This window comes from Takifugu flavidus, chromosome 1 (genome assembly GCF_003711565.1).
Source record: "Takifugu flavidus isolate HTHZ2018 chromosome 1, ASM371156v2, whole genome shotgun sequence".
Lineage (NCBI taxonomy): Eukaryota > Metazoa > Chordata > Actinopteri > Tetraodontiformes > Tetraodontidae > Takifugu > Takifugu flavidus.
This window is the reverse complement of record NC_079520.1, coordinates 12043578-12070595: the sequence shown is the minus strand read 5'-3', so window position 1 is coordinate 12070595 and position 27018 is coordinate 12043578. Positions and strand designations below refer to the sequence as shown.

The 27018-nt window shown below is 45.9% G+C and overlaps 5 protein-coding genes and 1 non-coding gene across 11 annotated transcripts; 4 read left to right on the top strand and 2 right to left on the bottom strand.

The window, feature by feature from the left end:
- The first annotated feature begins 34 nt into the window (after positions 1-34).
- On the top strand, positions 35-5327 carry LOC130528260 (immunoglobulin-like domain-containing receptor 1). Its single transcript, XM_057037430.1, has 8 exons — positions 35-312; positions 1668-1838; positions 2237-2386; positions 2519-2638; positions 2711-2857; positions 2962-3087; positions 3274-4151; positions 4572-5327. The coding sequence occupies exons 1-8, from the start codon at positions 276-278 to the stop codon at positions 4608-4610; spliced, it is 1668 nt and encodes a 555-aa protein (XP_056893410.1). The 5' UTR covers positions 35-275; the 3' UTR covers positions 4611-5327.
- Positions 5328-6406: 1079 nt separating this feature from the next.
- Positions 6407-13106, top strand: me3 (malic enzyme 3, NADP(+)-dependent, mitochondrial). Its single transcript, XM_057039080.1, has 15 exons — positions 6407-6597; positions 6964-7187; positions 9409-9542; positions 9613-9762; positions 9878-9953; positions 10020-10181; positions 10307-10410; positions 10484-10593; positions 10885-10982; positions 11051-11164; positions 11255-11360; positions 11614-11756; positions 11833-12006; positions 12087-12185; positions 12317-13106. Exons 2-15 carry the CDS (start codon positions 6978-6980, stop codon positions 12476-12478), a joined length of 1842 nt encoding a protein of 613 aa, XP_056895060.1. The 5' UTR covers positions 6407-6597; positions 6964-6977; the 3' UTR covers positions 12479-13106.
- A 1084-nt stretch (positions 13107-14190) lies between these two features.
- On the bottom strand, positions 14191-17546 carry nxpe3 (neurexophilin and PC-esterase domain family, member 3). 6 transcript variants are annotated; one of them, XM_057039111.1, is made up of 7 exons: positions 17352-17546; positions 16894-17171; positions 16582-16740; positions 15685-16454; positions 15202-15272; positions 14893-15108; positions 14191-14810 (listed from the first exon to the last, which is right to left on the bottom strand). In XM_057039111.1, exons 3-7 carry the CDS (start codon positions 16672-16674, stop codon positions 14254-14256), a joined length of 1707 nt encoding a protein of 568 aa, XP_056895091.1. In that variant the 5' UTR covers positions 16675-16740; positions 16894-17171; positions 17352-17546; the 3' UTR covers positions 14191-14253. The 6 variants fall into 6 exon arrangements, with proteins under 6 accessions (XP_056895091.1, XP_056895082.1, XP_056895073.1 ...); XM_057039102.1 differs by lacking the exon at positions 16894-17171; XM_057039093.1 differs by lacking the exon at positions 16894-17171 and having other exon boundaries at positions 16582-16737.
- A 1993-nt stretch (positions 17547-19539) lies between these two features.
- cep97 (centrosomal protein 97) lies at positions 19540-24233 on the bottom strand. Its single transcript, XM_057037285.1, has 11 exons — positions 24074-24233; positions 23240-23382; positions 22986-23144; positions 22813-22914; positions 22582-22695; positions 22319-22485; positions 22043-22207; positions 21803-21945; positions 21061-21691; positions 20920-20995; positions 19540-20512 (listed from the first exon to the last, which is right to left on the bottom strand). Exons 1-11 carry the CDS (start codon positions 24108-24110, stop codon positions 19988-19990), a joined length of 2262 nt encoding a protein of 753 aa, XP_056893265.1. The 5' UTR covers positions 24111-24233; the 3' UTR covers positions 19540-19987.
- A 385-nt stretch (positions 24234-24618) lies between these two features.
- rpl24 (ribosomal protein L24) lies at positions 24619-26823 on the top strand. The gene is made up of 6 exons (XM_057037302.1): positions 24619-24697; positions 24823-24898; positions 25489-25599; positions 26136-26272; positions 26522-26585; positions 26693-26823. The coding sequence occupies exons 1-6, from the start codon at positions 24693-24695 to the stop codon at positions 26771-26773; spliced, it is 474 nt and encodes a 157-aa protein (XP_056893282.1). The 5' UTR covers positions 24619-24692; the 3' UTR covers positions 26774-26823.
- Positions 25867-26047, top strand: LOC130513259 (small nucleolar RNA SNORA23). The gene has a single exon (XR_008946664.1). It is a non-coding gene; the product is annotated as a small nucleolar RNA SNORA23 (small nucleolar RNA).
- Positions 26824-27018: the final 195 nt, after the last annotated feature.

Sequence of the window (27018 nt, the reverse complement as noted above, 5' to 3'; positions counted from 1 at the left end):
TGATGTCACCACCGAGGCGGAGGGGTGTGGGGGAGGTGATTCGCCTCCGGCACAGGGAGAGCGTGTGGGAAAGTTGTTGCTCGGCGGCGCTCCTTCGAAAATAAACATCACCAGGCTAACATGGCGATATAAGGAAGACGTGGGATGCAGAGCAGTGGTTACGTCTCGTCTTTGTCCGAAACTTCAGATTTTTCGGTGGACTTTGAGGCGCCCGCGGGATAAAAAAAGAAAGAAAGAAAGCTTCCGCGGAAGGATAAAGAGCGACGAGGGGAAACATGATACTGGCGGTGCTTCTGTTGCTTCTACCGACAGGTGAGGCCGGAGAGGCCTTTAAACACAGCATCTTGCCGTGTGGTTCACTTTTTTGATAAAAGTTTCTAGTTAGTTTGTGATTGTAAGATGGAATTTATGAAGTAAATAGTTGAGAAAACAATTGTAAGGAAGAAACGTTTGTGCAGGTTAATTATCGACAGGTGTAAACAGGGCAAGGCCGAATGGAGTCACGTGACGCCCTTGTTAGAATTGAAAGAACGTAAAGATTAAGTTCATGTGTTTCTTATAGCGTGTAGAAAAATCTGTTTATTAAGTTACCTATTGGACTAAAACAACCGAAAATAAGATCCCAACTTAAAATTATAGACCGTAAATCAAAATGTAGCAGTGCGACTAATGCATTAACCTGGACGTTTTCTACTTAATTCCACGATTAGGTTTCGTAGTCTGCCATAATGCCTTATAAACAAACGCCATTGTTGCTGCACAGTTATTCTGCAGAACTAATTCAGAACACGGTGAATAAGTGCTCAAAAAGCTGCCGAACGAGAGGGGAGAACAATATTTCCATCATTTCCGAGTCACTCGTGAAAAATACTGAACATGTGCAATACATGTTGGAGTTTGGCAGTTCTGCAACAGAAATACCAATCGATTTTCTGATACTTTGCTCACTGTCCCGCCCCCATCTCTCTCACACTCGCGCACACACAAACGGGCAGAAACAGTCAATATCAGCTGCAAACGCGTAATCTGTGTTCAATTCTAAGAGTCACTGTGCACCCAGTCCCAAATCACTAAACCTTTCACTGAACTCTGTCGAGGATTTTCTTCAGCTACTTAACAAAGTCAGAATGCTGCCTTTAAGAGTTTAATAAGTCAGTCAGAACACATGCAACAACAGCATGCAGAGAGATCTCTGCCCAATGTAACAAACATGTCCCTTTTATAATGCTCAGCAACTACGCCTTTCTCTCAGGACTTTTCCATCTACTTACTTCATTGTCACAAGGTTAGCATGAAAAACTGTAGCATTTTGAAGGTTGCTGACTCGCACATCTTCATCATTTTCTTTGTTCTAGAACTCGTGACACCCCGTGCACCTGCACAAGCATCATCAAATGAACTTGCTTGGCCTTACTTACTGTTTAAATGATCTATGCTAAACTTTTACAGCTCTAATAGATGTTTCTCCATCAGCACATCTTGGCTGTCAACAGCTTGCTTTCTCATTGCTGTGCTTGATTGACAGTTATTAGCATGGTAATAACTGCTGCTGTTTAACAGACTGGCAGTAAACTGTTAACCAGTCTGATCAGATTCTCCGTCCCGCCTGCTGCTGTTTTCACCTTCACTGTTCTGTCTGATCTCGGCGTTTTTCTGGCGTGTTCCAGAGCTGCTGTCAATCCAGGTCATCGTTCCAGAGACGGAGAGGCGCACGACTCTGTTCGCCTCCGTCATCCTGCGCTGTGACTACTCCACTTCAGCCAATCCTCAGGATGTCCTGGTCTCCTGGAAGTTCAAGTCCTTTTGTAAAGACCCAGTGTTGGAGTATTACTCCACAGGTGAGGCTGCAGCTGAAGGGGCAATAAGCTCATGTGTCTGAAGTGTGTGATGGGGGCGTGTTAGAGCTGCCGGGGAGGTATGAGGCACTTTGACCTTTTTCTTTATTCTTCTTATATTTCATGATGTGTTGGCAGGCTGTTTTTTTTGTTTGGTTTTTTTAAGGCCGATATCTTTCTAATCGTGCATACATCATTTGTGCGTTCTCCACAGTGGTATTTCTTTAAAGACTTCTGGTTTAGGACATAATGCAGCTGGTGAGCTTGTTAAAAAAAGCAGGCACAGCAACATGAATGATTGTTGTTGTTTTTTTTGTAGTTATTTCATCAGTAGTTACACAATGGTGGCTTAGATGCTGCAGCATGAAGTGTCATAACACAACTGTTTTGTGTTCTTGAAGCCTATCAAGCGGCTCTGCAGCTTGGTCAGGATCCTGCCAACGACTGCCCCGACCGCCAACGCACAATCCGCACAGTCATCCAGAAGAGGGGCATCAATGAGCCCACCCTGGGCCCTGAGTACAGAGAGCGCAAGATCACCATTCAGAACAGTACGCTCGAGCATTTCATTCAATTCATTGTCTGCTTTAAAGTCAAAAAGTTTTCTCTAAAATGATCCGCATTGATCCAGATTAATGTAACGAGTAACATTAGTTTAAGCAGTGCCTGGTGTGTGTCCGCAGAGGCTGACCTGGTCATCACTGAGGTGATGTGGTGGGATAATGGAATGTATTTCTGCACCATTGATGCTGCTGGTGACACATCGGGGGACTCTGATCGGGAGGTCAAGCTCATTGTGTACCGTAAGTCTGGAGATACGGTGGCGTCGTCAGCAACGTCACATGCAAGTGTGAGAATGTTGCTGTGTGTTGCAGACTGGCTGACGGTGCTGTTGATCATCCTGGGTGCTCTCCTGCTCATCATGCTCCTTTGCATCTGCTGCTGTCAGTGCTGCCCACAGAAGTGCTGCTGCTACGTGCGCTGCCCCTGCTGCCCGCAGACGTGTTGCTGCCCAGAGAAAGGTAGCTGACGCTTCTAGATGACCCGTACCAGGACATAACCTCTTACATTTACCTTAACAGAGTTTATTTCAAAGCGCGAATCCATGTTTTGTCTGTCATTTTAGCTGTGATGGAGCACAGGATGCTGAAGGAAGCCCGGAAGGCCATGGTTCCTTGGATGAATGGTCAGCCCATTTATGCTCCCATCAGTAGCAATGCCTCCACACAGGGCGTCCCCATACTACATTCAGGTAATTTTGATGTTTTCTTTTGTGCTTTGCTGCATCGGTCCTAGTGTGTGATTGTTAGCATGTCATGACGTAAAGAACATGTAAACAAAGCATTTATATTATTTATGCTGCCACCTAGCGGCGGAAAACATCACTGCACGTTAAATCTATTTCTTAGTTCCATGTTGAATCTTTTCTCCCCTCTAGGTTCATTCACAGACTATCCTGTCAAACAGAACTTTGCCATGGCTCCCATGCAGCTGTCACCCATTCCCCTGCAGCAGCAGCCCCCTCCTCCACACCATATGACTGGCAGCGTACAACATAGCAATCATAGAAACGGCCACATGTTGGACTATCTGGAGAATCAGGTGAGGGAGCTGGATATGGGACCACTTCAGGCAGCTCCTCACAGTGCACAGCACATGTTACCATTACAGCCACAGGTCCAGCCACAGCCAGGTCCCACAGCCGTTCCATACATGCCCGGACCCCCCAGCATGCTGTCAGCCCTTGATGAGTTTGGTGTACGAGGGATGGAGAGGAGGGTGATCACTCTGCCTCCGATTGTTAAGCGTGTGCCTAGTTTCTCCTCAGGCAGGGGGCCTGCTGGTGGAGACAGAGCCAGAGGGGGGCCTCCGTTATCCAGCCAGTCCAGTGGAAGTACAAGCCGCTCTGCTGGAGGTCTCCCCAACAGTCGAGGCTACAGAGATGCCTCCCCCCCTCCCAGGCGGGGAATCCTGCGCGATTACAATGAGTCAGAGTGGGAGAAAAGGCGAGGGAAAACGCCACAGAGGGAGTTGTGGAACGAGAGCGGGGGGTCAGACAGAAGGAGAGGAGGTGGGTCAGGACTCCGCTCCAGGAGTCGAGATGACCTGATGGAGGAGCTGCACTCTCGGAGGCCCAAAAGAGAAAGGAGCTTCTCCCCCCCGCGCCGTCGTAAGGAGCCCTGGAGTTCAGATGATGAGGAAGCTGGAAGGAAATGGAACAAAGGCAAGGATTGGGTAGAGAAGCCTCCCAGTTACTTCTCCATCGAAAACCAGCGTGGGCGCAGTAACAACCGGAAGAAGTACCACCAGTTTTCAGTAAGACTCCCGTCGACGCTGACCTGCCCCCTCACATGCAGCTCTGATATTACTGTCATCTAAAGAATGCTGATTATTTTGAATAATATTGAGCCTCATTCATTGAGGGGACAGCAGGACTTTTATAGGTGAACCATCCCTTTTGGCAGCCTGTAGCTCAAGAGAGGGCTATTTTGACCTTTGATTACTGAACAAGCAGACGTTAATCACGTTGTGGCCCAGCCGCAGCACGTTCCCTAACAAACACACCCCTGCTCTGTCTGGATCCAAGCACGGCCTCAAATCTTCACGCTGCTGGTGTGAGCGTAGGCGGCTAATGTTGGTCACTATCTGCCTGTTATCACTGTGGCAGAATGACTTCACGCATGAAATCATCACATTTGCTTCCGTAACCTCAGCTCTGGTTCTTTTCCCTTGTAGGATCGGAGCTCCCGCAGCAGCAACAGCGTAGTCATCTGAAGCATTTCTGTCTGCTGACCTTTGCCCGGCTGTTTCCAGAATGGTGAAAATGAAGAAAAACCACTGGTCCTTAATCTGTTCAACTGACATACAGAGTTCTGTCAAAATACAGTAGTGAAATGTACTGTACGTTTACTATTTATGCACTGTTGGTTGGTAAAAGAAAATCTTTTTAAGCTTGAGGCTTTAATGTTCAGATAATCTGGAGTGTGTTCTACCTGATCTTTTTTTGGAGACTGTTCTGCTGTTCTCAGTCTGAGGAGGTTCTCAGTGGCTTGTTTTAGCTTCAGGTGTTATGATAGTGCGAGGTTTTGTGGATTATGTTGTGAATATTTTATGTGTTTGAATATACGGCTATCCCCACGTCAGCAGATCACCGGGGTTCTGTTGATCTCATCAGCACGTTTGGGTCACCGCTCAACAGGATCAACATCTGTAACATCTGTAACTGGACTTGATACATGCTGGATTGATACTCTCAGAATCACAATACTGCTACCTTTGCTGCCAAAAATGCAAACATGTTCTTTCTTTTGAAGCTTTTATTATTTTTAATTACTTTTTGTCTTAATTTAGTGTTTATCCGATTGCTCAGTGTGTAGTTAAGTTCTTACTGGGCTGAAGAGTACCAGGATTATTTTTTTGTTAGCTTTTTCCACAAGTAATTATGGATGTGTGATTTATGGTATTTTTTTAAAATACATTTTAGGAAACATGTTTTGTCTTTAATTTTAATGGGTGTTTTTTTTAATGAACATAATTGAAACTCAGCCTTCCAGAGGTAATATCCAAGTGTCAATTTATTGAAACAGATGCTGGGGGTGTTCTCCTTTCTTAGATATCTTACACCAGATATAATCGAGGCATTAGATATCTAATGTGATGTAGAATCTAACATGAGACTATTAAGTTGATTAAACAACTGTAGATGAAGAAAAACGAAGCTCTGATTTAGATTAAGATGTACTTTATTCGTCCCCATAGGGAAATTGAATTGTAGTAGCAACCTATACAAAGTATAGAATCAGAATAAATACAAATACGTTTAGAACGTTATAAGCATATATATAATATATACATAATACATATTATAAGCATATATACATAAATATAGAATAAAATAGAAATAAAATTACAACATAAACATTGCTGATAAAAATAGTATTTAATTTAAATAGTTTGCTGTGCAAAGGTTAAATGGTCATTTAAGTGTACAAACGTGTTTTTGTAGTTTGTGCAAGGAAAAGTCAATTTACGGTACATGGAGTTAAAATTACAGCTACAACCTTAGATGGGAGGTTGTACTTGATGGTAGTTTGATGTATGCTAATATAAATACTCTTGTATATATGCTGTACATTCACAAAATCACTGTAAAATTGGTGCTTCGGAATATATTTGAACCTTTTTCCCAGGGCACTGCCTCTGACAGCTGAAGTTATTTTAGCCTGAGACAGGTGCAGGTACTGATGTGTCCAGTAGGGGTCGCCACATGTCCTCACCTTTTTTGCTTTTATTGGCCTGAAGTTTCTTTTTTTATTCATTTAAATTATTACTTTACTTAGTGATGTACATAACATCACGCTGAAACACATTCGGCTATTGAAAAAAAATTCTGACAGCAGGAAAACCTAATAGCGGTTACGTTTTAATTTAAAATTATGCTCCGTCGCTGTTCACAAACGTTAAAAAAAAGGTTTCAAGTGTCCTGTCGGAATCAAAACAACACTGGTGCGTCCGAAATTGCTTTTGCTGAACCTGGAGCCTGCAGAACTGCCGGGGGAGGGGGGAGCGAATCCCCGCTGTCCGATTGGTGGCTCCGGGAGCTGGAGAGGGTTGAGGAAGACTTGCGCCGCACCGAGGAAGCGCAAGTGTCAGTGTCGAGCAGCCGTAGTCAGCTGACAGCCGCCGATCCTCTCCAGCATCCCCGGATCCACAACACAGGCGCCTCGTATCCAGCCTGGGTCCAGGTCTCCATCGTTCTCTGGTAAGGCTAGCTGCGGTTTAGCTGCGCCCTAGCTAGCGTTGGTAGCACCAGCTCATCTACACCTACCATTAAAGGCAGCAGCGGGCTAACGGCTGCTAGCGGGGGTAGCGTCTCCATCACTGGGTGTCTTTAAGCAGAAGCTGCTCAGATGAACGTCTGCCTGGACCAGAGCCTGTTCCCGAACATGCCCCGACCATGTGAAGGAATCTCGGCTCACAGGCTGGGCGCGGGGTGTTTACCGGAGACAGACTCGCTGAGCTATTCCAGGCATCTCTTTATTCTGGCGCACACGTCCTTTGAGGCGGAGACGGAAGGTGACTTTGGCCACCGTCTGTACTTCACCGTGTTGTTTTTCCCCACATTGAGTGTCCGCAGGAAGCATGAACTCTCTCCCGGGAAGAGCCGCGCTGTCGCTGTGCCGGCGCACGGCGGCCGCGGGCGGGCTCAGGCAGCTGACCGGCCCGCAGTGGCACCGGGACGGGGCGCCGGTCCAGCCGGTCCGGGTGTGCCATTCCGGGAGCAACCCCGAAGGAAGCGTCAAAACCAAGAAGCGGGGCTACGACATCACCCGAAACCCGCATTTGAACAAGGTTTGGTGGCTCCTGAGCTTTTCCTCCTTTTCTTTTTTTTCCCTTGACAACAGTTTCCACAGACAATTCATGACATCATTTAATCATTTGCAGTGACCCATTTGCAGATACATCGCTCATCTTTATAAAAAATGACCTGTGCATTAAGTTATTGCTTGTGCATCATGCGACCGTACTTTGTATCATTCCCAACATGTTGGTGAACTGGTGCATGTGGAGCTACCAAACAGTAAACATGCTGGGAGTAATGGCCCGTGTCCACAGTGCACCTATAAATATGCCACCCTTGCATTGGGTGTCACATGCTGGTGCACACGTGGAGTGGTGTGTGTGCAGCATATTGTGCTGAAGCATCCATGACATCCTCAGATCCAGGAATTATTTCTATTATATTTATCTGTGTCCTGTTAAAGTGTCTGAATCAGAGAATAATAGCACCTTTAGGCTCCACTCTTTTATTTAAGGTTGCCTCTCTGGACATGATAAACCTGGGAAATTAGCAATATTACACTGAATTCTACCTTCTTTTGTCATGTGAAACTGCTACTTTTACCCCACAGATTGTGCCAAAAGTCAGCCTGCATGAACATCCACCCAGTATTAGGTGGAAAACCCCCTCAATTCTGAACAGTCATGTAATCCGCCCCCCCCCCCCAATATTCACAGTACCGTCGTGTGTAGATGAAACTAAACACAGAGAGAGTGAAGGGTTGTGGTTCAGGTCCCCAGGAGGCGGCTTGACTTCACCTGTGGAATCTGCATTTCCCTTTAATGTGTTATGCAGCTTTTGCTAAACAGTATAATGGCAACTTTAGTGCCCCCCTCCCTCAATAATTATAGTTGAGAAAATGTCCTGTTTGTTGTCCGCACCAATCCTGAAATGTCTACTTCTGGGACCAGTAATCAGCACTATTTTTGTGGATTTTTCCACAGTCGTAGTGTAACTGGGAGCGTGTCTTTTCGCTGCAGCACTGATAGTGACGCTGACTCAGTTTATTGCTTTAATTTCGGCTGATTGGAGGTCAGGCTTCCTCCGCTGCTGCTCTGTCAGCATTTATGTGCTGACTCAGGGGCCGGTTGTGAGGAAAGAGCCAGCTGAGTTCTGTTTAGAGAGGAATAAACAGCTCAAGTTCAAATTCATGTTGTGCTCAAAGATGTTCTACCATCAGAGGGAGTTTTAAACACTTTCCCCCAATCATTACAGCTATTTCAGCTTCAGCACGGCAGCCTGACAGACTGAACTGGATGACTCTCATTGCTCATGCAAATCTTGTTTCACTTTTCACAAATCTGATGTCGCCGACCTTTGAACCTCTATAATAAGCTCATTGTCATAAAACATTATCTTTTCCTTGAAGGACAAGATTCTCTCAGATAATTTGGGCTAATAACATTTTATAGCAGTTTATTCCTCCATCCACATTCAGCTTTAGTTTCAGTTTGTGTCCTTAATGTGAACTTGAGCCAACGATTACAAGGGTCACCCTAATGAGGATCATTCTCTTTATCAGTTACAGAATTGCTGTATTAAAAGTTTGTCTGTGTTCTGAAAGTTTGTCCACACACTGTCTTCATGTCTCCTCTTTGCTATTCAAGCCGTCCGTGTGTCAAAGTTGTGACTTTAAAAGACCTCTGGCAGGGGGACATGTCCTGGATATCAGTGGAAAGACTGTAGACATAATAACTACACCCTGCTGTTGCTTTTAGCAACCAGATACACTCCAATATCACACCTGGCTACAGTTTAAATACAGTAGTATAGCAGGACAGCAGCCCAGTGAGGAAATTCACACCCACAGTTGCTCACACTGACTCCATGGAGGCCAGCGTTGACTCTGTTGTGCACGAATTAAGAGGAAACAAGAGAGGCCAGAGGCAGGAAGAGAAGTCCAGCCTGCTGGGGGGTGTGAGTGGAGGCCCCCTCACTATTGGACAGAATAAATAGATTCAAAGTTGTGCTCCTCTCTCCTCGCTGGACGGCGCAAAGACAACGAGTAGCATGAAGCAGGAAACAGACGGGCTTAAGCCTGGCCCCCGCCTGTCTGCTTCAGTTTCTTCATCCTGCTTTTCTTTTGCTAATAAAAGACAAAACTGATTCATAAATAAGCTCTCTGCATGTCACAATAAGTATGCATCACAACTGTCCTCACACTCGCTGACGGGGAGGCTGTTGGAATTTATTGGATGTGCACGTGTAACGGCGGCTCTCCCCCCCCTGCAGGGGATGGCCTTCACGCTGGAGGAGCGTTTACAGCTGGGCATCCACGGCCTGCTGCCGCCCTGCTTCCTCTCGCAGGACGTGCAAGTGCTGCGCGTGATGAAGAGCTACGAGACTCGCACCAATCCCCTGGACAAGTGAGAGGACGGATGGTGAAGCAGCCGATCCGGTCTCTTATCAAACCAGCCTCACCCGCCTCTCCTTCAGGTACATCCTGCTGATGACGCTGCAGGACAGGAACGAAAAGCTCTTCTATCGCGTGTTGACCTCAGACATCGAGAAGTTCATGCCCATCGTGTACACCCCCACGGTGGGCCTGGCCTGTCAGCAGTACGGCCTGGCCTTCAGGAGGCCCCGGTGAGAGCTACACGTCCTAATTTCCTCACTCTGTGCTCATGTTGAATCAAGTTTGACTTTGGGAGGCAAGAAAACTCACCCACAACCCTGAAGGTGCTGTGCTGCTCGTTTACAGAGGACTCTTCATCACCATCCATGACCGAGGTCACATCGCGACCGTGCTCAACTCCTGGCCTGAGGAGAACATCAAGGTGCTTTTCTACACACACACACACACACACATCTAAAACATCTAAATTTTCCAATACTTGGTTCAGGCCATCGTGGTGACGGACGGGGAGCGTATCCTGGGCCTGGGCGACCTGGGAAGCTATGGTATGGGCATTCCTGTGGGTAAACTGGCGCTCTACACCGCCTGTGGCGGCGTTCAGCCGCAGCAGTGCCTCCCCGTGCTGCTGGACGTGGGCACCGACAACCAGGTGTGTGCACGCAGAGAGCTGCAGGGTCACCGTGAGACAAATCACTGATGTGGCCTGGGCAGAAGGTGGCAGGAATCGTTTCTAAGAGGAGCTAAAATATGGTGATTGGGCAAACGTGTGTCCAGGCGCTGCTGGATGATCCGCTGTATATCGGGCTGAAGCACAAGAGGATCAGAGGGAAGGAGTACGACGACCTCATAGATGAGTTCATGCAGGCGGTGACAGACAAGTGAGTGCCACAGGTGACCACAGTGCACGTGGGCCAGGCTGAAGTCTGGCTCATCACCTCCGCTGTCCTCCAGGTACGGGATGAACTGCCTGATTCAGTTTGAAGACTTTGCAAACAGCAACGCCTTCCGCATCCTCAACAAGTACAGGAATCGCTATTGCACCTTCAACGATGACATCCAAGGTACCCAAACACTCTCAGTCCAGCCCCGCTGCAGTTCTGCCTCAGGAAGAGGAAAAACTCCGTGGGTCGGGTGCCTTTAAGACTTCTCTTTTAATTTAGCTGTGCAGTAAATCATGTACGCATACTTCTCGGATTAATGCCATTTTTAAAGAAGCACATTTAACTTTACAGTGCAGAGAATTGTGGGTAATAAGGGCAAGTCACACAGACCTGCCTATGGAAGAACAATCACCATAACTAGACTAAGAGGGGGAGAAGCAACGCTGGTCTCTTGGATGTTTTCTGTTTCAGGAACAGCATCTGTCGCTGTCGCGGGAGTCTTGGCTGCTCTGAAGATCACAAAGAACAAACTCAAGGAGCACACGTTTGTGTTCCAGGGGGCAGGCGAGGTTAGCGATACTTCTTTTTAACCTTTAAATCCACATTTATCACATTTTAAATGGCACCTTTTGGTCAGGCTGCTCTGGGTATCGCTCACCTGCTGATCATGGCCATGGCCAAGGAGGGGCTGAGTAAAGAAGAGGCTGCCAGGAGGATCTGGATGGTGGACTCCAAGGGGCTCATCGTGAAGGTAAAGCGTGTCCTTCTCCAGAGCTCCCACAGGTCCACGCGACACGGTCACACACGGAATTTCTTTTGTTTTTGATTTTCATGAATTCAGGGAAGAAGCCATCTCAACCACGAGAAAGAAGAGTTTGCCCATGATCACCCACACCTGAAGACACTGGAGGAGGTGGTCCACACCATTAAACCCACTGCAATTATAGGCAAGTCTTACTGGATGCTCAAGAGCAACGTGGAGGGGGGGGGGGGGGGCTAATGGAGGATTCTCCTCACACGATCACATAATTCACTGTTAATTTATCCTTCACAGACTCACAGTAGGTGAGATTTTTCTGAACACGAACTTCATGTGTGATTAACAGTCTGAATCCCAGAAAAGAGAGAAAAACTCTGTCTTCACTGGAGTTTGGATGGTTGCCGTGGGAACGTTGACGGATTCTCCTGCTGTGTTCACAGGAGTGGCTGCGATTGCTGGTGCATTTACTGAGAAGATCATCAGAGACATGGCGTCCTTCAATGAGAGGCCCATCATCTTCGCCCTGAGCAACCCTACCAGTAAGGCGGAGTGCACGGCAGAGCAGTGCTACACCCTCACCGAGGTAAAGCTCCAGAAGCTGAGGATCACACAGGTGTTGGCAGCTGTGTACAGATGTTTGTGTCCTCCTCTGCCGTCAGGGCCGGGGCATTTTTGCCAGTGGAAGTCCCTTTGATAAGGTGGTGCTGTCCGACGGCCGGACCTTTTACCCCGGCCAGGGAAACAACGCCTACGTCTTCCCTGGAGTGGCCCTGGGCATTATAGCCTGTGGCGTGCGCCACATATCGGACGATATTTTCCTGACCACAGCAGAGGTGTCACATTTTAGCGTATTTTATGGGAATGGGATTTGGGCTCCGTGTTTGTCCTAAAAGTTTGCATCTTTGTGCCTCAGGCCATCGCTGACATGGTAACAGAGGAGAACCTGGCAGAGGGACGCCTCTACCCCCCCCTCAGCACCATCAGGGAGGTGTCCTTCAAGATCGCAATGAAGGTAGGTGGTCCTTCCACTGGAGACATTGATGTGTGTTTTCTGGACATTTTCTCCAATAAACTGCTCGATGGGAGTGTTTTCCTCTGATCTCTGGGAGTCCCTTATCTGTCTCCTTCGGTCTCTCTCTCCAGGTTATCAGCTACGCGTACAGACACAACATCGCCTCTGTCTACCCCGAACCTAAAGACAAGGAGTCGTTCGTTCTGTCGCACATCTACAGCCCCGACTACGACTCCTTCACCCTGGACGTGTACGGCTGGCCTCAGGACGCCATGAACGTCCAGGACGTGTGATCCAGCTCATCATCTTGATCCTCCATATGTCGCTGTGGCAACGCCCCCTGTGGCCGATAATTTCTGCTTTTTTGCTTTATCTCCTTTATTTTCCTTGAGAAACGTTTCTGCCCGTCATAGATATAGTGGTGACTCTAATCCAGATACCGACATCGGAGACTCTGTGCAAGCTTTTTCTTATTTCTGTTGCCGACTCTGTTGTTGTTGTTGCTGTATTGGGTTTGTGGTCTGTTGAAGGAGCATCGTATCAGAGATCAGAAGCACTGCCTCCGTAACTTTACACTCCTTCACCTCGAGGCTGCAGCAGGGACTCAGAGCGGTTCACAGGAACGCTCCTTCCTGTGAGAACTGGTGACATCACCGCTCACGCACGCTGCGTACGCTGTAGCCTGGTTGTCATATCATGCACTCCTGTTGTTCTGCACTGAAACAGCTGTGGGGATGGTTTTGTATAAGTGTGGGTGTGTGTTGTTTGCTTTTGTACCGAGCTTTTGCCAAAGTTTCAGCCGAAACGTCTCTTTCGTTCAGTTGGAGGGAACAGGCAGCTGGGCAGGCTTTATTACTGACAGATACACATTTTCAAAGGGAAGAGATGAAACTTTTGGAATAAAATTAAGAAAACAAATGATTTATGGCTTTTTTCTTTTACACTATTTTAATAGTAATACTCCAATAACAAGTAACTTAAGGTTAAGTTGAGATGCAGTATGGTCTTAATATTAAATATACTGTACTAAAAGTAGAAGAAACTAATTTAATGTTGGTCATTCAGTTCTACAAATCCATAAGAAAATCACCCCCTCTGGCCTTTATTAAATAGTAATAACCTAACTAATGATAATAAGAGTGTGGCCGTTCAGATAATAGTTTAATGAGCTGAATATTTTAATTTACAGATACAAAATAACCAAATTAAAATAAGTCATTTAACAAATTCTTGTTTAACTCAGTCTGGTGTCAAACCTTGTTTTTTTTAATCAACCCTGATACACGACTGTTTTAAAGTTGTTTCTACAGATGTCTTTTTAAAAGTGTTACTCCCAACTCTCCATCCTCCGCAGACGCCGTGAAAACGTGTGCGCCTCTTGGACCGTGCGGAATTATTATTTTAAGGCCGTGTATACTTTCTTTAAACTATGCTGGCGCTCTGTTACTGCACTGCATCACCCACAATGCCACGGGTGCGACCTCTGAACCTTACACGTGACCTATGACTAACTATAAAATAAATATTGACTGAATTTTTCAATTAACATGTCTCTCAGATAGTTACAATGATGAAATGTTTATGTTCCCTGCAGCGCATCCTGGAGAGAATGACGCACCACGTGACCACTCGGCTGTACGATGGTGCTTTAAGTTTAACTTCCATTATAATGAGATGTTGAAATTAAATATTTACTATAAACATTTTTACAGCATTGGAAACTTAAGAATGTTTGTCACGTTTTTCTCCTGCAGAAATTATACATATTATATTATAACAATTTCTATTCTCATATTTTTGAAAATGTTCCAGGGAGCCACTAGGGCGGCGCCAAAGAGCCGCATGCGGCTCTAGAGCCGCGGGTTGCCGACCCCTGACCTAAAGCTATCTGCTTTTTGGATGGAAGAGATCAACATCAATTTAGAAACAATTAAACACAAATATAAATCATGAAACAGAACAACAATATTTAAAGTTTGCGTTACATATTTGACGGGTACTGATGTTTTGGAGCTTCAAAGTCATTTTTACTGTAAACATCTGTATGGGATCGCCTCTGTTCTTCCTGTTAGCTCTTCCTGCTTTCGGGACAAATGTACGATAAAACCAAGTCGACCATATTCTTGATGATCGGTGGATGTGGATGGAGGGCGTGAGGAAGGTGGTGCGCCAGGCTCATCTGCCAGGCGTCCACCAGCAGGACGTCCAGTCTGCTGAACATGGACTTGAGCACCTCATCCAGCTGCAGCGAGAACCAGTCGCTGTTGTACAGGCTCACGTTCTGGTCCAGGACCTGCAGGTTCGCCGAGCGGATCACCACCACAGTCCCTGGCTCCCGGTTCAAGAGTCGTACCAGCGCCCGCCTGATGTGACGGAGTCGACGGATGTACACCTCCACCGGAAATGTGCTGAAATGGGCCCAAATGCTGAGGACCACAACGGTGTCGGGCCCTCCAGAAAGCAGGTCGAGCTCATTGGAAATGTAACGCAGCTCGCTGGCTGAGACGTTGGAGAAGCGGATGGGTGGGCCATGGCAACGGTACTTCACCAGAATATTATGGGTGCTGTCCACGGCCATGAAAGGCCCGACGTTCTTAGGGCTGTGCAGGTTCAACTGCTTTAATTCTGCAGAAGACATGAAAGTCCGTTACAGAACAAAGCGAATCAAACTGAATCATAAATAAATACTTCAGTAATAAGCAGTAACCTGGTAGGGAAGCAATGAGGTACTCAAACCACTGTCTGACTGTAGAGTCTCCAAACATGTTGATCACTTTGTTCTTCAGACACTGAGAGATGGCGGAGGAATCGTTGAACTGATGCATATTGGCGCCATCTAGCGGCCGCCAGGAGTTCTGGTAGTAATAACCAGATGTCACCAGCTGAACGGACTCTGGTTTAATACTCTGGACTCCTAACTCATCTACATAAACGACAAAAAAACAAGACATGATTAGATGGGATAAACAACCCACATAGCGTACAGATGAAGAGTTGCTGTGAAGGGGCAGCGCACCTCTCCTGGGCGGCAGCACAGTGATCCTGTCAGCTCCTGAAGCCTGGACCTGAACCTTCAGATTCACACCGCTCACATTGAAGAAACACAGCGGAACAAGTTAGCCCTTCACCTGATCAGCATTTAGGAGACTTCAAAGCCGTTTACACTCAAAGGACAAGTTTCAAATCATATAGTTTAGAAGTATTTGAAATCTTTCAACGTGTTTTTCTCATTGGTAAATTTGCTGGGGATTATTTTGGAATGCGGCGTGGCCACACTGGCTTGACAGCAGGAGAGTGACTCATAAATAATCACACTGATTAACTCAAGTTCAAAAGAACATGTTCAAATGTCTTGTTTTGTGTCTGTAGAGACACTCAAAGAAAAGTAGCTCCCGATAGCTGTTCTTGGTGGTCTTTGTGTTTGATACTGTGTAGATTTATTTTACAGTTACTGCATTGTAATGACAAGCACCATGGCAACGGTGTTGAGGATACACACCTCTGGAAGAGCAGCGATTCTTTGTTGGAGATGAGGCGTTTCAGATATCCTCCTTTGGCGTGGTTGACCCTGGTGTCACAGCTGAGCATCTTGGGTTTGTAGCAGTACCACGGCTCCCCCGTGTGCAGGTCCGTGTAGTTGCAGAGGGGGTACTCATCAAGGGGCAGACACATGTTGCACAGGGTGGTTTCAGACAGGGAGCCCAGGCGGAACAGGCTCTGGAAAAACACCCGATCGGATCGCTCCCTCCTCAGCCGCTGCAGCACGGCCACGGCCTCACTGGGGTGCACCAGCGTGACCTCCACCTGTGCAGGCCCTGACCAGAGGAGCGGGAGGGACACGGAGTATAATCCATTCTGGTGGTCCAGCACCCTACCTGCGACACCCGCCCCCAGCTCCGGGGAGTGCAGCCTAGCTAACAGGAAGTCGCCCCCGTACTGTTTACGACGGCCGTGAAAGTCTTGCATTTGGACCAGGACCTCCAGCTGGTCGCCCACATACCACTTCTTTCCTCCCTTGGGCAGGATGGTAAAATGGCTGCGGGTGGGGTCGCTGGAATAGGGGAGGGTGGTCGGCCGGGAGCGAGGAGGAGGTCCAGGCCAGTCGATGTAGTCCAACAGAGCGCGCTGCTCCAGTTCATCCTCACGGGACAGTTTCTCACCCAACTGGGCACAGGTGTGGTTGTGGTAGGACGTAGACAGGGTGGCAGCGAGCTGGGCTGGATGCAGCTTGCTCTGGTAGAGCGTTGAGATGTTGCGGTACGTCAGATTCTGCATAAAAGAGGAGGAAAAATGACCCCAGAGACCCCCGAAATGCCTTTATTCTTGCTCTATTCCATGTTCTCTGTCCCCCGTGGAGACACCAGCGGGGTAAAGAGCTGCAGGGGCCCCTCCTCACCTCCACAGAGTGGATATTGTGCAGCAGGAAAACGAGACCAGACAGAGCCAGGACGAGGAAGACGAAGACACACTTGCAGAGGGTTCGTGCCATGGTGCCTTCCTTCTGTCTCTCATGGTGACGTAGCGTTTGCGTCCAGGATCATGTCCTCCTCAGCTGCTGCCGAGACATTACCATGCGGACAACTAAGAGACTCGTTAAGGTTAAAAGTTAAGGTTATGAGGGAGCCAAACGCACACAATGTGTGACGGGTATGGGATGGACCCAAGTGCAGTACAAACCAGGCAATGAACTGATGCTGAGTTCATTTACCGGGGGTCAGGCAGAACAGGCAGGTCGTACACAGGCAGGGTCGGTACCGGGAAAACAGGCAGGTAAATGCTGGAAGGTCATGCATAGCAGAGACAATCTGGAAAAGTACTGAGTCCATGGGCTGGAGCAGAGTGTGACACAATGCTGGCGGATTTGGAGCCGTTTATTGTCTTTTCTGCTGCGCCGGTGTGCAGATATCATCGTTTTATCTGCACAGCAAGCTCGGTTGCAGATGATCAGTAAGCACCAAACACAGCAGCTAAATGCATAGATGATTCCTATAAATGAAATATACGCTTTAACATTAACATGACGTTATAATGTTTCGCCACATTTTCATGATGGTGCTACGTTTAAGGTAGACGGTGATATATATACATATATATTGATCAATGTCCCAAACGTGGCCGGTAGCTGAGTTTAACGCCATTTATTCGCGTTCTATCCGCTTTACTCACTGATTTTCGTAGACAGACCTGCGTGATGTCGGGGGGCTGGCGGATGAGGCTTTGCCCGTCCAGGAGGAGAGGACGGCGGACACTGCTCCGGCTGTAGGGGGGGCTGTGGAGCTGCAACGCCCATTAGTCCTTCGTCATTTTTTGGCTCCTCATCCTCGGAAAGATTCTCCTCTTGCATCATCAGCTTCTCCTCCTCCTCCTCCTCCTCCTCCTCCTCCTCCTCCTCCTCCTCCTCCTCCTCCTCCTCCTCCTCCTCCTCCTCCTCCTCCTCCTCCTCCTCCTCCTCCTCTTCTTCTTCTTTGGGTTTTAAGGGCAGTTGGCATCCGTGTTGTTGCATTACTGCCACCTACTGGTCCTCCTGATTTCGTCCCTCTTATTTTTTTGTTAGTCCAGTACAGGTGAGAAACCTCTTTCCTCCCGCCTGAACACTACAAACCTCAAAATGTGCTTCACCTCACAGTTTCTTCTGTCCGTCCATCATCACTTCACAACGTTTCCTGAGTTGCTGTGCCTGAGTCGGAACCTTGGTTTTAGAACCTGCTCTTTCCTTTTATTTCCCCTTCTCCTCGGTCAGTTGACCCTCCCTTGTAATGAATAAAGTTGCCTCCCATCGACTCCTGCTTCCCATTTCAGCTGCGATTGTCCACACAATGTTCTCACCTTCTGCCGCTGATAACTTAATTTCACTCTCAACTGTGCTCCTCGTACCTGCTGCCTTTGCTAACTTGTCTGCCCTCTCATTCCCCAAGATCCCCATTGAGCTGGGCTCCACAAAGACTCATGTATTGTAACAAATTCAGCAGCAAACACACTCATGTGATCAGATGTTTTACTGCTGAGCTCAAAGTTTCTAGATTATAATGGCAGAGCCAGTTGCTTCTGTTTAGGCATCCTATACTGATCTGAATCCAGTGCTCATATCTGCTATTTTCTCATATAACCAAACAGGATGGCTGAGCCACATCACAGTTCTTCAACACTTGATGTGATGTGTGATGTGTGATGCTTGTCTCTTCACTCCTCCCTCTCTCTCCAACACTTTCAGCGTTCCAGCCTGTGGGACACCTGCGTCTCCTCGACACCTCTCGCTCTCTGTCCCAGCGGAGCGGCCACTTTATCCTCATTCTTCCTTTAACTCCTTTTCTTCTTTCCCAGTCAAAGCCCGTCGCTCCCCTCTCTGATCGCTACTCTGTCTTTTCCGTCAGGAGTTGACCAAGACACAACAGATCCTCTACGGATCCTTACCAGATCTCAGCTACTCCAACTGACTTGTTTTGCTGATTTCATTTATGTTGACATGGTGTTAATATCAGCGTCTCTTTCAATCCATCCATAATTCACGGACTGGTGCGACAGTTTTGTAGTCATTTGTTATTTCATTACTATTTTTAATTATTCTTCCAAATAAATTGCCTTTTTTGAGGCCCAAACGCGCTCAAAATTAGCCTGTATTTTATGGGTCTCAGGCTCGACAGCGCCACCTACGTACAGGTTTTCAGAGATATGGATTTACCTACATGGAGGAAATTTGGTGGGGTTGTGAAATGTCTCAAGATGTACAGAAAATAGTGTTGAATGAGAAGTCCGGCATTCGGAATCATGTAATTTCGTGCTGGAGTTTCACTGTTGCGACGAGGTGAAATTTGATGCATCACCACAAAAGAGGAGGTGGCCGACACGTGAACATACCATATAATGTATCTTTGGGGTCACAGGTCACAGGTAACACGCCTGTGGTCTCGCCCTGAACAAATATATGCTTTTGGAGTATCAAAGCACAATTGGCCTCAAATCTTCCACTTTAATCTGTATATTTTCACGGTGTTGCAGAACTGCGATGAGCACAAAACTGCCCTGTTTTACAACAGCTTTAACAAACTCCTCCAAGAGGTTTTGATCTTCTTCACACTCCCACTAAATTGTGTTTACTTTTTTCCAGCGTGGCCATGTGGCAGATTCAAACAGGAAGTGGCTGTAACTAGTTAATGTCTCGTCTCAACATACAGTGATATTAAATTGGCCAGAGCGCCACCTGTTGGTGGGAGGTTGTTTTGGTGCGCTTGATAATCTCATTTTATATTTGTCACCTGTCGTCCAGCAGTCACACCCAACACACCCAATTCTGTCTGTGACCCAAATGAAACCAAGGTCAAGGCAGTGGATGTCCAAAACAACTACCAGCATCAAATTCTGCAAATTCATTTACATTTGATTTAGATGCAACGTCACAAAATAAAGCAAACAGTTTGATTACTGATTGACAGTCGGCTGCTCGCCTGTGGTCGTGTTCTGGTAGTAGATATACACATACACTTTATTCAACATTTACACTCTGGTTAACTGCATTCTATCACACATATTTGATTTTTATTGGATACCGGCAGAAAAAGTGACATATTAATCCTGTTAAAATAAAAACCTAACAAATATGTTTCCAGAAAATAATGAGGAAGTCAGAATATAATCAGAGGAGTAAAATTACTCTCCCCATAGTGTCTTCAATCTGTTATAGACTCAGTGGTTATAGCCACAGGTGACTGTGTATAGGCGCTGTGGGACAGCTTTATATTAAGTTAAACAGCTCTGGAGTATAAGAGTGGTGCGTCTCAACCAGACTTTCAGGACCACAAATGTCTCTATAGAGTCGCCTCAGCGTCCGGAGCTGGTTCCTCCGTAGGTGCAGCTTCTGCCCCTTTGTCCCCGGCGTCCTGCGGTGGGGAGGCTGAGTGTTTGATGTTGGATGGAAGAGGTGGAGAGGGCTGCGGAGTGTCTGTTCTGTCACTAGCAGCATCCTCAGCCTCCTCCTCCTCCCTTTGCTGGATGGAGGAGAGGTACTGCTCCAGTAAGCTACAGTCTGCGCTAACGGCGCCATCGCTGGCAAAGCCACTCGGGACAGGGCTCAGAGCTCGGACTGTCTTCAGGGAGTCGGTCGTCCCGCTGCTGAGGAAGCTGTCCCCCGCCACTGAGTGCTGGCCACTTGTCGACTGAAAGCCCGAGTCTGGGTAGGAAATGTCTGTGCTGGGTGGGATTTCCATGCTGCATGCTGCAGGGGGGGCCGCCTCACATGGTGCCGCATGTGGCATCGGGACCGGCGCGACAGCCTGAGTGATGCGGCTCAGCTGCTGCTCCACAGACTCTCTCCACTGATGCATGGACTGAAGCTAAACGCAGGACATGAGAAAAATGACACTGAAAATCAGAAATCTATCAAATCTCTTTGTCAGAGTCATGACAGCAGCTCTGTGGATGGCACCCTAATTCAGACACTTCATCATGAGTCAGTGAAAACCTGACTATCTTAACGATGTATGTCAATGCAGTCATCTATACGGTCCACAAACGACGTTGTCCTCACCTTTCCTCAGGGTTTCTGTGTTAGAAAGTAACAGCTTGTGACCTAAAGTCATCTCCCAACCACTGCACGCGGTGTTATCATCAGCCTTACAGCTACAGATTTCTATTGCTTTGATAATAGAGTGGCCTTATGTGTTGTATAAGGGACCAAGTATAAGACTCAAATAATGATGTAGCACAGAAAAATGTTTGGTGATGATAAATAACTGCAAACCTGCTTCCACAGAAACTTCACAGCCTCCTCTTGAAGCAGCCTGTTCAATCTCTCTTCCTCATACTGTTGCTGCACCCTGCAAACAGAGCAGTGTTTATCATCGCGCTGTTGTTTGTGTGGCTGTGTAGATCAGTCGCTTACTTATCCAGTTTTCCAGACAGGTAGACAATGTGCTCCTGCATCCTGTGAAGGCGGATTTCACTGCGCACCTCTCTGGCCACCGGGTGACAACGACGGGTGTGCTGTCCCCTCCACCACGACTGGATCTTTATTGCTGCCTTGTGTGCTTCCTTCAGACTTGCTTTGTCAGCACCAATTTCACTGTCTATCGGGGGTTCTTTCCCTGCGTTACCCACATCAGGGCTAGTTTCTGAATCAGTCTTCAGCGTGCCATCTCCAACCTCTGGAGATGTCGCTGTTACAGCTGCACTAGGAACAACTTCACCTTCAAATGTGTTCTCTACCATATCAAGAGAATATGTCTTTTTTGTGTTAGCTGCAGGGTTTTCTGGCCACTTTGGAGCCAGAGAATCTGGTTCAAACGTCTCTGTCTCATCTTCGCTCTCAGAATGGGTCATCCGTGGATCCAGGTCAGGAGTAAAAGGGAGAAATATGGAGTCTGAGGAAAGGATGCTGCCACTCTGCTTGTCCTCTTCTGCCTGCCCTTCCTCCAAATAGATGTGATCATCCCTCAGCCTTGTACTGGCGACTACAGGCAATAACATGTGTGAAGAATCAGTGCCCACCCAGGTGTTCAACTGTACGACAGGCTCTGCACAAAAATATAGTAAACAACAAAACTGTGAGGGAAAACATACCCAGGTCGTGCCTAGAACCTGGATCGTTATGGAAAGAACAGCTCTACAGACTGACAGAGCAGCACCTGTTTTCTGGGCTGACTGTGCGCTCCTGTCCTCTATGGCGCCCCCTTGTGGAGAGCTGTTGGTTTTTACGTCTAGCTGAGTTGGGCGCGGAGGGCTGGTACAGCTTCTTCGAGTCTCCTCTAACAGTTGCCTTTGATGCAACCTGCCAAAGATGTCACGGCCAAATAACTTATTAAACATTTTTATTGAATTAATCACTTAGAAGTTTAGTTGGGCCTTTAGTAAGTCTAAATGGATACCTCTGCTTGCTCAGGATCTTCTCCAATTTTGCATTCTCAGCTGTCTCGAGAGCTGATGATGATGTCAGAGGGCAAACAGTAGCCAGGTAGTGAACCAGCTGACTATGCTGACCTGGTCGGTATGAACGTCCTTTCCCGTGACTGTACAGCCACTCTGCTTTCAGACTGCAATTTGAACAATTATACAGTATATATGAAAATGTAATTCATTTATTTCCACTAATGCTACTTCATTAACCCTTCACTACAAACATGTATCAGCAGAAATCAACACACCCTTCTTTCTGTGACACCACATAACCATCCAGGACCTTTAAGTTCAGGCACCAACTTAGGACATATGGCCGATAATCAAATCCTGGTAATGAAGGTGTAGCCATAACACAAGGGTTACTCATAACGGAGAGCTGCTCTATGTTGTGGAGAGATGCCAGGTATGACACCTTTTTAACGAGATCAAGAGAGTCAGTTAATTATAGCTAAAACATATTTAATTACCTTAAATCATCCAGTATCAATTAAACGGGAAGGTTACTCACTTCATTAAGATCTCTTATCTCATTTTCTGCCAAAGAGAGGATGGATAAATGGGCAGGTAGGTGAGCAGGAACAGTGCGAAGTGTTGTAATGCTGTTACCATGGAGCAAAAGTGTCTGAGGAGTGAAAAATCATTAGAAATGTTGAACAAATTGATGCTGGAATTGTAAAGGAATATTTAACATTCATTATTTGCTTAGTCTCATTCTGAGCCTAGAGTTTGCTACGCTTACCTTCAATGACAGCAGTTTGGTCAGATCCCCAATTGCTGAGATGTTGTTGTCAGACAGATCCAAGTGTTTCAGCGAAACACAATTGTTGAGCTGTTCAATAACCTACTCAAAAAAGGTACACTCAGTAAAAGTGTGTGGGTGTGGACTGAAAGAGCTACCTCGTTTAAACCTACCTTAATGTTGTTTCCAGACAAGTTTAACCATTCTAAGTGTGGGAGATCTCTTAGACCCTCAATATAGCCAATACTGTTATTGGGAAGGTTCAGTATTTTCAACTGTGTTAGTCGACACACCCCCATCATTCTCACCAAGCGGTTACTGGCTACAGAAAGCTAAAGACAAAAAATTACGAAAAGCCATTAAACAAAAGCAATTGTGCTAAAAACCTATTTATAACAGTGACAAAAGTTGAAACAGTTCCAAGTACCTGCTGAAGTCCTGGGCTCCTTTCTAGATGGTCCAGTTTCATGATGTGATTACCATCCAGGATGAGAGTGTGTGTGTCATCAGAACAGATAAAATTTGGATCCAGTTTTTGCATGCCCTGGGTTGAAAGATCCACCACGGCGCCTTCAAACATGCATGCAAGTGAAGATTAAACCACATGGTCATTTTGCTAGTGAATATAGCACCTAAACATAACAAATACCAGTCAGCTGAGTTCAAATACAAGTGTGCAGCTGGGTATACAGTACAGACAAAACCTGACCACAATCACATCCTTAATGTGACACTGCAGATACTCTCGTTTTTCTTAAAATCATGCTCGCAGAATTGAACACAGCCAATAATTGTTAAACGATAAAGGATCAAACTGTGGTAAGATGTTGATTGTTTCATTGCAAACTAATGCGCTTGTTTGCATAGGAAAAATACTCTCATATAATTTGCTGACTATGAAAATATGGGATGCAAACAACCGCATGTCTTTGCTTTGTCGTTTTATTGTGAGTAATATTTGGAATTCAGAAATTCATTGTCATTTCAGTAAGCCAATAAATCAACTGGATTTAAGCAGGGAAACAAGCTGTGATGATTTTCGAATATTTGCCTTATACATTCTAATCGAGACTGATTTTGTATCTTAACGTTGTAACTATGATAAATCCAATTTAAACATAAGCCATAACTGCCTGTCTGTATTCGCGCTATGCTTTAGGAACGTTATTGTTAGCTAGGTTATGTGGGCTAGCTTACCACCACCAGCAACTCATGAAAATACGCAGAATATCTGAGCACAAAACACAATCAATTCACTTACCGACATTTTTATCATATTCTAAATCTGAAACACCCATTATCACATCAGTCAACGGCCAATGTTAGTCTTCCACTCAGTCATTAGCACTAGGCAGCTGCGCTACAGACAAGCGGCGCCGTTGCTGTCAAGCGTCTGTTTTGGGAAATGTAGTCTTTACGGAGCGTGTCGTTCATCGTAGAGCGAGGTCATTGTGGATGGAAGAAACTACAACTACAACTGTTCCTTTTCCGAATTTTGAAATAGACTTTTGTAAAACGAAGGAAAACATTTAATGATCGAAAATGTTTTAAGTTTGATATTATTATTTGCAATTACATTTTCAAATTACTTAATTTGTTTGCAATTCGTGTGCACTTTTATTAAACTTGCTTGGTAATGTAAGATTGTGGTATTATTTCGATGGAAAATAAAGGCTAAAACATTTATTTCACTGTATTTATAATTTTAAAAAAAATGCATTCAATGTGCGGGTTACGCACAACACGCCCACGAAAACACCAAAAAACGAATTTAAATTAAATTGTTTTTTTTTTAATTAATAAAGGTGGTATGGAGTTCGCCTAGTCCGTTTCCGCATCCGTCATCTTCCTTTCCGGTTTTGCGCCCTCTCGTAGCCGCCATGAAGTGAGTTAATGGAATAATATCAAATACCATCCTAAGACTTAAATAAATATTCTAATGATATGTGCTCATATGTAGCAAGTGTGTACGATTATTTCTCAGTGAGTCCATGTATTTGTCGTTTTCAGGGTCGAGTTGTGCAGTTTCAGTGGGTATAAAATATACCCAGGCCATGGCCGCCGATACGCCAGGATAGACGGGAAGGTAACGTTAATATATCTTCCAACACAAGTTTTCCAGCGATGTTGTTTGTTTAGTTTTATGGTTGTCTGTTTGTAGGTTTTAATGTTGGCGTTCATGTAAATTTCTAGCAGCTTCAGGAGTGGCAGTTTCTGCAGTAGGCCCCCTGTGTGTCCTATGCGGCTAGCTAGCATTAGCTACTACAGATAACTATAGCCATTTCACATGTAACAGATAAACAAGAATTGTTTTCACATATACAAACCTCCATGGCATTGTCTATTACACTCCGCTGTGTGTTCAGTTCACAGTTTATTTTTGACAGAGATGTCAATCTTGATTGATCTCATTATTAATGTTTTAAGACAAGAACGTGCTAAATGTAGACTTCCATAGCTCCCATTACTTTGGGATGAACTACCTAGTGTCATTACTTAGTTTATCATTTATGATTATAGAAAATGTTCAGATGGGACTGGGATTCTGTGGAATTGACTGATATGTCAAAATACTCCAAAATAGAGTATTAGTGGTTCGTCACAGTAAAGGAACAAATGAAGTCCTCCCCCTCAGAACAGCTCCAGCATCTTAACATCTCACAATTTGTCTATTAGGTCTTCCAGTTTTTGAATGCCAAGTGCGAGTCTGCCTTCCTCGCCAAGAGGAACCCTAGACAGATCAACTGGACTGTGCTGTACAGACGCAAGCACAAGAAGGGACAGTCTGTAAGTAAATAATGCACAGTAACTGGAGTATGTTTGGTCCAGTGAGATCAAGGGACCATTGAACTGATTGACCACACAGATGTGTGACTTTTGCCTTCGAGTTTGCTGCTAATGAACGTCCCTGTGTGCCTCTGGTGATTGTGATTTACGAGTGGAAATAGAAATGATGTGTGCTGTATATCATTTTTCTAACTTCACATCTACTTGTCGACTCAGTGGAGCTGGGTTATTTAGACATTTATTTGAATACATATCGGTGTGGCTGTGGGTGATTGGTGTGCACGGTGCCAGTCTGTGTTATGTGTTGTTGCTGGACTGCGTTTTGCAGACTGGGCAGCATCACTCACATCACACTTGCAGCCACAGAACAACAGGAGATCATAGTACTGGTCCTTGACGTCTTTATCGACCCATCACCTTTGGCCAGCCTCCACTCTCTCCTACATGCTTCTGCATAGAAACTTGATTAAGGTGTTCTCAGATGTGCAACTCAAAAGGATTCCTTGATTGGCTCACGAGTAATCTTTATCAAACAGGAAGAGGTGACAAAGAAGCGTACCCGCCGTGCTGTGAAGTTCCAGAGGGCAATCACTGGGGCCTCACTGGCTGAGATCATGGCCAAGAGGAACCAGAAGCCTGAGGTTCGCAAGGCCCAGAGAGAGCAGGCCATCAGGTAGACTGCAGCAGCTTCATGTTCAGCCCTCTACTAACCTTCAAAAAGTTCCATTTTGAAGCATCAATTTGACATAAAATAAGACATTTATGTTCTCTGGTAAATAATTGATAAACTTTAATATTTTGTGTATATTAAGATATAAGTATATCCAAAATTAAGCAAAGCATAATGAAGCGTATGTCCTTGCATGTAGAGCGAAGGCTGATAATAGTTATAACTGAAACTGTTCTGGTTTGACTGTCTCAGAGCTGCAAAAGAGGCCAAGAAGGCAAAACAGGCAGCCAAGAAGCCAGCTGCTCCCCAGGCAAAGGTTTGTGTCCTATTGAAATTCCTGCCGTTTTATAAATTGTAGTACTGTCAATGACAAGATTCTAATCTAATTTTAATCATGCTATTACTCTTATTTCCTGTTTGTAGGCCTCTACCAAGACTGCACAGAAACCCAAGATCGCTAAACCCATGAAGATTAGTGCACCCCGCGTTGGTGGGAAACGCTAAATCTGACTTGCTGATAATGGTTGTGAATAAAACATTTTGGTAAACCATCATTTGTTTCATAGAATTACTCCTTTGCTCCAATTATTTTAGAATGTAAGTTGAGCTTGTCTGGGGTGATTCTGCCACTGATCAACATCCAGCAACTTCGTAGGACGTTAAACACGAGAATCCAAAGATGTTGAATGTCTTTCTGGTGCATCAGTGTTGCCTTGAATTCTTTCCTTCTTTAGAAACTGGTGACAATT